General features: G+C 49.3%; 1 protein-coding gene across 1 annotated transcript; it reads left to right on the top strand.

Moving 5' to 3' along the window:
- Positions 1-368: 368 nt before the first annotated feature.
- Positions 369-7,590, top strand: plin6 (perilipin 6; the record flags this gene model as incomplete). Its single annotated transcript, XM_034077400.2, has 6 exons — positions 369-564; positions 936-1,018; positions 1,268-1,505; positions 1,965-2,149; positions 5,772-6,038; positions 6,233-7,590. Coding segments are annotated over 6 exons (1,122 nt in total), but the record flags the coding sequence as incomplete, so codon positions are not given.
- Between the last annotated feature and the right edge of the window lie 3,170 nt (positions 7,591-10,760).

Genomic DNA, 10,760 nt, shown 5'->3' with positions numbered 1-10,760 from the left:
AGTAATGCCAGGCCACACTCACACACACACATGCACACACACACTCACACACACACACACACACACGCACACACCCACACACACACACACACACTCACACAAACCCACACACACACACACACATCCAGGAGTACATGTTGCTGACTGAGTTCATCAACAGCTATCATGGAGACTTCTCTTTGAAGTCACGTTGTGTGTCTTTGAAGTCACGTTATGTGTCTTTGAAGTCACGTTGTGTGTCTTCGAAGTCACGTTGTGTGTCTTTGAAGTCACGTTGTGTGTCTTTGAAGTCACGTTGTGTCTCTTCGAAGTCACGTTGTGTCTCTTTGAAGTCACGTTGTGTCTCTTTGCATCACGTTGTGTTTCAGAGTTTGGTGTTGCGTGTCTCCAGCCTGCCTCTGGTCCGCTCTGCGCTGCAGTCCGTGAACTCTGTGTACTCGGAGGTCAAAGGTCGTTACCCCCTGCTGAACCTGGTGGGGGGGGTCGCCGAGGTCGGGGTCCGCAACGTCTCCAACGTCGCCATGACGACGGCAACGCCCCTCCTTCAGAGCCTGGAGCTGCAGAGTACGCTAAATAAATGCTACTGCTAATGCTACTGCTAAGGCTAATGCTACTGCTAATGCTACTGCTAATGCTACTGCTAATGCTACTGCTCCAGACGGGGTTGGGAGGGTTACTTTTAAAATATAAGCTGTTACAACTGATTACATTTCAAAACATGTACTCCAGGCTTTGTATCTGGTTACATGTAATCCGTTACTCACCAAGACCACTGCTAACGCTAACACTGCTAGGACGCGTCACCGCGGCACTCAATGCAACTGCGTCTAACACCAATGCTAATGATACAATGCGTTTTCTTAGATACTTAAAACAAGTTATTTAAAGTGCGTTAATGATAAGCTCTCTGTTTGTGACCCTCTCGTTCTCTGCAGTCGAAGTTGCTGAGAGTTTCGCTCTCTCTGGTCTCGACTCTCTGGAGAAGAACTTCCCGATCCTGAACCAATCAACAGACGAGGTTTGTTCTGCGTCACTTTCAGACACGTCCGTATCTGCATTACTGCAGAGCGGAGATGGACGGAACATTTTCTCACCAAGAATTTAGAAGTTAATGAAACCTTTCCCTGAGTTTTATTCTATAAGTGCCGTCTACCAGGTGTAACTAGCCGGGTGTTGTTGACCTGTAGTTATTGGCCAGGTGTTATAGACCAGGTTCTGTGTAAGAACCAGTCCACCAGGTGTTGTGAACCAGGTGCCCTGTCCTCAGGTGGTGGGTCACCTGAAGGACGCCTTCTTGCTGGCGCTGGACGACGTGCAGCTGTGGCTGGGGGACGGTCTGGACGTGGCTCTGAATCAGATGGAGCGTCTGTCCGAAGGCGCCGTGGCGGTGGTGAGGCAGCTTCAGGACTCTCAGGTGGGCCAGTTGGCTTCCTTCGGGCTGGACGACCTGCTGACCCGCCTGGAGGAGGCCGCCGCCCACTACCTGCCCCTCCCCCCCACCCTGCGTGAGTACAGGGGCATTCTGGGTAACTGGGGTCGAGTTGGAGTTTCATTTTCTATTTCAGAATCAGAATTCCTTTATTTGTCCCGCAACGGAGAAATGTTGGGTTTAAGATAAGATAAGAAGTACTTTATTATTATAATGTTTGTGTTGCAGCAGCATAACAAGACAAGGCATTGAACTTTAAAAGTTAAAAGACTAGAAATAAATAATCCAAAATGTAAACATCTCAATAGAAATAGAATAGCATTATAAAAAAACAACTAGAAAATCTACATGTTGAATTACAAATGTCCAGTAACAAAATATAAAGCAGGATATTGTATGTACATAATGTGAGGAATGGAATATTACATATTAGATGTAATTGTTTTATACCAACAAGAGTGCAGATTAAGTACAAAGTGTAGACTTCCACATTTGACTCTCTTTCGAATGCATTAAATGAGTGTTTGTGTGTCAGGTCGGGAGTGGGAGCTGAGGGTGCAGGAGCTGGAGGATGAGGAGGAGGATGATGGTGAGCCCAGCTTGTGGACGAGGGTCCGCAGTCTGCTGCTGAACCTCGGCCTGCAGCTGTACCACCGCATGATGAAGGTCCGGGACATGCTGCAAAGAGCTGCCCTGACCCTAGGGGGCGCCGCCAACCAGGTGAGACTGAACCGCTGCTGTCAGAGGAAGAAGTTAGCCGCCTTTAGCTTAGCGGTGGTGAGGTGAAGTCATGTGACCGTGCTGTAGTTCCTTTATAGCCCAACATTAGCCTCCTTTAGCTTAGCGGTGGTGACGTGAAGTCATGTGACCGTGCTGTAGTTCCTTTATAGCCCAACATTAGCCTCCTTTAGCTTAGCGGTGGTGACGTGAAGTCATGTGACCGTGCTGTAGTTCCTTTATAGCCCAACATTAGCCTCCTTTAGCTTAGCGGTGGTGACGTGAAGTCATGTGACCGTGCTGTAGTTCCTCTATAGCCCAACATTAGCCTCCTTTAGCTTAGCGGTGGTGAGGTGAAGTCATGTGACCGTGCTGTAGTTCCTTTATAGCCCAACATTAGCCTCCTTTAGCTTAGCGGTGGTGACGTGAAGTCATGTGACCGTGCTGTAGTTCCTTTGTAGCCCAACATTAGCCTCCTTTAGCTTAGCGGTGGTGAAGTCATGTGACCGTGCTGTAGTTCCTTTATAGCCCAACATTAGCCTCCTTTAGCTTAGCGGTGGTGACGTGAAGTCATGTGACCGTGCTGTAGTTCCTTTATAGCCCAACATTAGCCTCCTTTAGCTTAGCGGTGGTGAGGTGAAGTCATGTGACCGTGCTGTAGTTCCTTTATAGCCCAACATTAGCCTCCTTTAGCTTAGCGGTGGTGACGTGAAGTCATGTGACCGTGCTGTAGTTCCTTTGTAGCCCAACATTAGCCTCCTTTAGCTTAGCGGTGGTGAAGTCATGTGACCGTGCTGTAGTTCCTTTATAGCCCAACATTAGCCTCCTTTAGCTTAGCGGTGGTGAAGTCATGTGAACGTGCTGTAGTTCCTTTATAGCCCAACATTAGCCTCCTTTAGCTTAGCGGTGGTGAAGTCATGTGACCGTGCTGTAGTTCCGTTATAGCTCAACATTAGCCTCCTTTAGCTTAGCGGTGGTGAAGTCATGTGACCGTGCTGTAGTTCCTTTATAAACCAACATTAGCCTCCTTTAGCTTAGCGGTGGTGACGTGAAGTCATGTGACCGTGCTGTAGTTCCTTTATAGCCCGACATTAGCCTACTTTAGCTTAGCGGTGGTGACGTGAAGTCATGTGACCGTGCTGTAGTTCCTTTATAGCCCAACATTAGCCTCCTTTAGCTTAGCGGTGGTGACGTGAAGTCTTGTGACCGTGCTGTAGTTCCTTTATAGCCCAACATTAGCCACCTTTAGCTTAGCGGTGGTGACGTGAAGTCATGTGACCGTGATGTAGTTCCTTTATAGCCCAACATTAGCCTCCTTTAGCTTAGCGGAGGTGACGTGAAGTCATGTGACCGTGCTGTAGTTCCTTTAGAGCCCAACATTAGCCTCCTTTAGCTTAGCGGTGGTGAAGTGAAGTCATGTGACCGTGCTGTAGTTCCTTTATAGCCCAACATTAGCCTCATTTAGCTTAGCGGTGGTGACGTGAAGTCATGTGACCGTGCTGTAGTTCCTTTAGAGCCCAACATTAGCCTCCTTTAGCTTAGCGGTGGTGACGTGAAGTCATGTGACCGTGCTGTAGCTCCTTTATAGCCCAACATTAGCCTCCTTTAGCTTAGCGGTGGTGACGTGAAGTCATGTGACCGTGCTGTAGTTCCTTTATAGCCCAACATTAGCCTCATTTAGCTTAGCGGTGGTGACGTGAAGTCATGTGACCGTGCTGTAGCTCCTTTATAGCCCAACATTAGCCTCCTTTAGCTTAGCGGTGGTGACGTGAAGTCATGTGACCGTGCTGTAGTTCCTTTATAGCCCAACATTAGCCTCATTTAGCTTAGCGGTGGTGACGTGAAGTCATGTGACCGTGCTGTAGTTCCTTTATAGCCCAACATTAGCCTCCTTTAGCTTAGCGGAGGTGACGTGAAGTCATGTGACCGTGCTGTAGTTCCTTTAGAGCCCAACATTAGCCTCCTTTAGCTTAGCGGTGGTGAAGTGAAGTCATGTGACCGTGCTGTAGTTCCTTTATAGCCCAACATTAGCCTCCTTTAGCTTAGCGGTGGTGACGTGAAGTCATGTGACTGTGCTGTAGTTCCTTTAGAGCCCAACATTAGCCTCCTTTAGCTTAGCGGTGGTGACGTGAAGTCATGTGACCGTGCTGTAGTTCCTTTATAGCCCAACATTAGCCTCATTTAGCTTAGCGGTGGTGACGTGAAGTCATGTGACCGTGCTGTAGTTCCTTTATAGCCCAACATTAGCCTCATTTAGCTTAGCGGTGGTGACGTGAAGTCATGTGACCGTGCTGTAGCTCCTTTATAGCCCAACATTAGCCACCTTTAGCTTAGCGGTGGTGACGTGAAGTCATGTGACCGTGCTGTAGTTCCTTTATAGCCCAACATTAGCCTCATTTAGCTTAGCGGTGGTGACGTGAAGTCATGTGACCGTGCTGTAGTTCCTTTATAGCCCAACATTAGCCTCATTTAGCTTAGCGGTGGTGACGTGAAGTCATGTGACCGTGCTGTAGTTCCTTTATAGCCCAACATTAGCCTCATTTAGCTTAGCGGTGGTGACGTGAAGTCATGTGACCGTGCTGTAGTTCCTTTATAGCCCAACATTAGCCTCATTTAGCTTAGCGGTGGTGAAGTCATGTGACCGTGCTGTAGTTCCTTTATAGCCCAACATTAGCCACCTTTAGCTTAGCGGTGGTGACGTGAAGTCATGTGACCGTGCTGTAGTTCCTTTATAGCCCAACATTAGCCACCTTTAGCTTAGCGGTGGTGACGTGAAGTCATGTGACCGTGCTGTAGTTCCTTTATAGCCCAACATTAGCCACCTTTAGCTTAGCTGTGGTGACGTGAAGTCATGTGACCGTGCTGTAGTTCCTCTATAGCCCAACATTAGCCTCCTTTAGCTTAGCGGAGGTGACGTGAAGTCATGTGACCGTGCTGTAGTTCCTCTATAGCCCAACATTAGCCTCCTTTAGCTTAGCGGTGGTGACGTGAAGTCATGTGACCGTGCTGTAGTTCCTTTATAGCCCAACATTAGCCACCTTTAGCTTAGCGGTGGTGACGTGAAGTCATGTGACCGTGCTGTAGTTCCTTTATAGCCCAACATTAGCCACCTTTAGCTTAGCGGTGGTGACGTGAAGTCATGTGACCGTGCTGTAGTTCCTTTATAGCCCAACATTAGCCACCTTTAGCTTAGCGGTGGTGACGTGAAGTCATGTGACCGTGCTGTAGTTCCTTTGTAGCCAAACATTAGCCTCCTTTAGCTTAGCGGTGGTGACGTGAAGTCATGTGACCGTGCTGTAGTTCCTTACAGCCCAACATTAGCCTCCTTTAGCTTAGCGGTGGTGACGTGAAGTCATGTGACCGTGCTGTAGTTCCTTTATAGCCCAACATTAGCCACCTTTAGCTTAGCGGTGGTGACGTGAAGTCATGTGACCGTGCTGTAGTTCCTTTGTAGCCAAACATTAGCCTCCTTTAGCTTAGCGGTGGTGACGTGAAATCATGTGACCGTGCTGTAGTTCCTTTATAGCCCAACATTAGCCTCCTTTAGCTTAGCGGTGGTGACGTGAAGTCATGTGACCGTGCTGTAGTTCACCAATAATGACGAAGTGGTTCTCCTCTCCTGCAGGTGGGTCTGGGTTTAGTTCTGGATCTGAGTGGAGAGCTGCTGCTGGTCCTACAGCGCCTCCTGGTGGCTCTGGTTTACCGGACGGAGAACGTCCGAGAGCGGATGATCAGCGAGGTCAAAGGTCGGGCCGCCATGCTGGCCGAGCTGCGTCCGGTCCGTCAGATCTCAGAGCTGACGGTCCAGATCCAGCAGCTCCTGGGAGACCTGCAGGAGTTAACCAAGATCCTGCTGCAGCTCGTCATCAACGCCACGCCGCTCTACACCATGGTGAGTCACCTGACACCCAGGAAGTCACCTGACACCCAGGAAGTCACCTGACACCCAGGAAGTCACCTGACAAACACCTGGACCCTTTAGGAGATGGTTGTGCTTGTTGGGGAACTATTGTCCTGCGCCCTTCCTCTGACCCAGTGATCAGTCTGTCCTCACTGAGCAGCACGGTGTCCTCTCAGAGCTGAACGCATGGCCCGTCGGCAACCGAGCTGCTGCTGGCGCCGCTCAAACAGTTTGTGGCTCAGAGCCAGAAGGCCTTCGAGTACCTGAGCCCCAACGCCCCCGAGGACCCGGAGCCCGGCGACTCCACCGACGACGGCATGGCGTCGGTGGACTGCTGACCGCCAAGCTGAGGTCTCAGATCCACAATAAAGAACCACCGCCCCCGTCCCCCCTCGACCAATCACAGCCCTCCGTCTCCACCCCTGATGGCGATCCCTTCCTGCCTCGGCTGGTGCTCGTTTGCTCGTTCACGTTCAGAAACGGAGCGATCGCAAAGTTAGTTTAAAAAGGTCGTAAATCTGAGTTTTAATTTCACTTAAGCAGAACAGAAAACACTTGGACGATGCTTAATCTGTCCTTTAGGATTCAGTTCATCCAGAATACTTCAAATTAAGGTACATGTACTCACCTGCACCCATTGGCTTATTAGCGTGTTATTAGCAGCCTCCCCTCATTCTGCACGACCAATGGCACGGTTCCATTTCCCCTCCACAAACCTCCAGATTATTCACAGTAAGTTAGGAAGTTCTCGAACACAAAATTAAAGCTTACACTGGTTTTAGAAGGTGGGGGGGGGGGGCAGTGACTCATAGTAGTTGCCTAACAATGGCAGAGTCACTGGTTCGATTCCCAGCCCCGGTGGTCAACATGTGGAAGTGTCCTTCAGGAGAGACAAACTGTTCTTATTAAGAAACCCCACGAGGGTCAGAAGTGTACGTTTAGTTAAAAGGTTATGTTAAGTGTTATTAACAACTATTACAGATGTTGCTAATGTGCCACTAGTTACCTGCTAATATGTGTACCTGAATGTAATATGTATACATATTGTGACGACCCCTCCCCCCTTCTGCCTGGCTGTGCTCCCTGCCTTGCTGTCTTCTGGCAGGTACTGGGAGTGTCGTCCTGTTTGTGCCCGCCCATCTAGAGGCGGAGCCACCAGAAGGCATAAAGGTTTCCCAGCTGCAAGGATCAATCTCTCTGATTCAGATCCTGGCATGCTGCAGCAACCTCAGCCTACAGCCTGTGTTAGGTTTGATGCACCCTCCAACATGCTACAACACCCTTCCACACACTCACACACTGCTCACACTACTGACAGTCTGATTCTTACCACATTATACATCAGAGGTGTTCTTCAACAATCTGTTAAATAAATATATATTTGGCATTAAACTCTGTGTGGCCTCCCTGTTTGTTCCAGCCTTTGGAAGGTTGTAACAAGTGGGGGCTCGTCCGAGATCACTTCCGGTGCTGGATAAAGGACATGGTGACCTATTTCAGTCAGGGAGTGTTCACACAGCTGGTTGGTTGACTCTGAGTTTTGTAGGGGAAAATAGGTCCGGTTGATCTTACTGTCTAAGTAACTGGTCTTACTCACAGTTGTGTTTCTGTCCAAGGCAAGCTATGTTTTCCGGTATTGCTGTTTTGTGTTAAAGGCTGTCAAATGTTTGGAACCCTTATTCCTGTAAGGCAAATGTCAGCCTTATGAACGGAGGTACCGTGGGACTTGCCCTTCCCATGTACGGGAGTCCGCTCAATGGAAATGCGATGTCAAGTTCCGATGTCAAGTTCCTGTCAGCGGCTAGACATATGTTACCAGTGTTTACCAGTGTTGCCAGGGGCATGATAACATCCTCCACTGGAGGTTGGGTGTTGCTGCTGTGAATAAGGCCGACTATGGGTGCCGATGGGCGGACGGTAAAGCACCGCAAAGTAGACCCCCTTTAAGTGTAAGGCAAATGTCAGCCTTATGAACGGAGGTACCGTGGGACTTGCCCTTCCCATGTACGGGAGTCCGCTCAATGGAAATGCGATGTCAAGTTCCGATGTCAAGTTCCTGTCAGCGGCTAGACATATGTTACCAGTGTTTACCAGTGTTGCCAGGGGCATGATAACATCCTCCACTGGAGGTTGGGTGTTGCTGCTGTGAATAAGGCCGACTATGGGTGCTGATGGGCGGACGGTAAAGCACCGCAAAGTATACCCCCTTTAAGTGTAGCCAGGGGCACGAGAAACATCCTCCATGGAGGTTGGGTGTTGCTGCTGTGAATAAGGCCGACTATGGGTGCTGATGGGCGGACGGTAAAGCACCGCAAAGTATACCCCCTTTAAGTGTAGCCAGGGGCACGAGAAACATCCTCCATGGAGGTTGGGTGCTGCTGCTGTGAAGAAGGCCGACTATGGGTGCTGATGGGCGGACGGTAAAGCACCGCAAAGTATACCCCCTTTAAGTGTAGCCAGGGGCACGAGAAACATCCTCCATGGAGGTTGGGTGCTGCTGCTGTGAAGAAGGCCGACTATGGGTGCTGATGGGTGGACGGTAAAGCACCGCAAAGTATACCCCCTTTAAGTGTAGCCAGGGGCACGAGCAAAATCCTCCATGGAGGTTGGGTGCTGCTGCTGTGAGGAAGGCCGACTATGGGTGCTGATGGGCGGACGGTAAAGCACCGCAAAGTAGACCCCCTTTAAGTGTAGCCAGGGGCACGAGCAAAATCCTCCATGGAGGTTGGGTGCTGCTGCTGTGAGGAAGGCCGACTATGGGTGCTGATGGGCGGACGGTAAAGCACCGCAAAGTAGACCCCCCTTTAAGATTCCCAGGGGCACGAGATTCTTGAGGGTGTGATCATCTTGGTTTAGTCCGTGGGGGAGTGCTTAAGTTCGGGGGCCCGGGGACCCAAGGTGCTCGAGGTTCTGGAGGTACATGGGAGGGATCCTGGAGCTCCTTAGTCCGTGTTTTGGGGGTCTTGGAGCGGCCACAGAGAGGTGCTTTTCCCCGGGGTATGTCATGGAAGTCTGAAATAACCTGTTTGCTCATGTCAGGGAGAGATGCTGGGGCTGCTGCGTCCGTGTTTTGGGGGTCTTGGAGCGGCCCCGAAGAGGTGGCTTTGTCGGTGTACGTAATGTAAGTGTGAACTAGCCTGTTTTCTCAAGGCAGGGAGGGATCCTGGAGCTCCTTAGTCCGTGTTTTGGGGGTCTTGGAGCGGCCACAGAGAGGTGCTTTTCCCCGGGGTATGTCATGGAAGTCTGAAATAACCTGTTTGCTCATGTCAGGGAGAGATGCTGGGGCTGCTGCGTCCGTGTTTTGGGGGTCTTGGAGCGGCCCCGAAGAGGTGGCTTTGTCGGTGTACCTAATGGGTAAGAAAGCCAGTCTACACAGGTCGTGAAATGTGATTGAAATGTACAGAGTGCTGTACATTTCAATCACTTTGAATGGGAGTGGTGAGGTGTGGATGAAATGGCCATATCTCCCTTAAATTCACATCAAACTCACCCATCTTTCACACACTAATTCATGGGTAACAGAGCCATGTGCACCATGCATTTAAAGTAATGTTAGCCAGCTTTCAGACACTAATTCGTGGGGAAGAAAGTCACCCTGGTCGGGTCGTGAAATGTGATTGAAATGTACAGAGTGCTGTACATTTCAATCACTTTGAATGGGAGTCGTGAGGTGTGGATGAAATGGCCATATCTCCCTTAAATTCACATCAAACTCACCCAGCTTTCACACACTATTTCATGGGTAATAAAGCCATGTGCACACTGTATTTAAAGGGCTGCAGGAACACTTTACCCGCCTTTTAAACACCTTTTCCTGGGTAAACAATCCATGTATTTCCGCCTGCTTTCCATCAGCACCCGCCAGTCATTTCAAACGGTTTCAAATCGTTTTTTCACTTTTAAAAAGAGCTTTCTGCCCTGTAAATGATTTCTAATCATTATTACCGTCATGGAGGAGCTGCAGGGACACTTTACCCGCCTTTTAAACACCTTTTCCTGGGTAAACAATCCATGTATTTCCGCCTGCTTTCCATCAGCACCCGCCAGTCATCTCCCTGTTTGAAAGGGCCATATCTCCCTTAAATTCACAGCAAATTTACCCATCTTTCACACACTATTTCATGGGTAATAAAGCCATGTGCACACTGTATTTAAAGGGCTGCAGGAACACTTTACCCGCCTTTTAAACACCTTTTCCTGGGTAAACAATCCATGTATTTCCGCCTGCTTTCCATCAGCACCCGCCAGTCATTTCAAACGGTTTCAAATCGTTTTTTCACTTTTAAAAAGAGCTTTCTGCCCTGTAAATGATTTCTAATCATTATTACCGTCATGGAGGAGCTGCAGGGACACTTTACCCGCCTTTTAAACACCTTTTCCTGGGTAAACAATCCATGTATTTCCGCCTGCTTTCCATCAGCACCCGCCAGTCATTTCAAACGGTTTCAAATCGTTTTTTCACTTTTAAAAAGAGCTTTCTGCCCTGGCAATTATATCTAATCATTATTACCGTCATGGAGGAGCTGCAGGAACACTTTACCCGCCTTCTAAACACTTATTCCTGGCTAAAACAATCAATGTATTTCCGCCAGGGTCACAGCCTGCTGCTGCTGCTGCTGCTGCTGCTGCTGCTGCTCTCCCTCCCTAAATTCACATCAAAGTCACCCAGCTTTCACACACTATTTCATGGGTAATAAAGCCATGTGCACACTG

This window comes from Pseudochaenichthys georgianus, unplaced genomic scaffold (assembly GCF_902827115.2).
Source record: "Pseudochaenichthys georgianus unplaced genomic scaffold, fPseGeo1.2 scaffold_1560_arrow_ctg1, whole genome shotgun sequence".
Classification (NCBI taxonomy): Eukaryota; Metazoa; Chordata; class Actinopteri; order Perciformes; family Channichthyidae; genus Pseudochaenichthys; species Pseudochaenichthys georgianus.
Note: the sequence above shows the minus strand (reverse complement) of the source record. Positions and strands in the feature narration are given on the sequence as shown.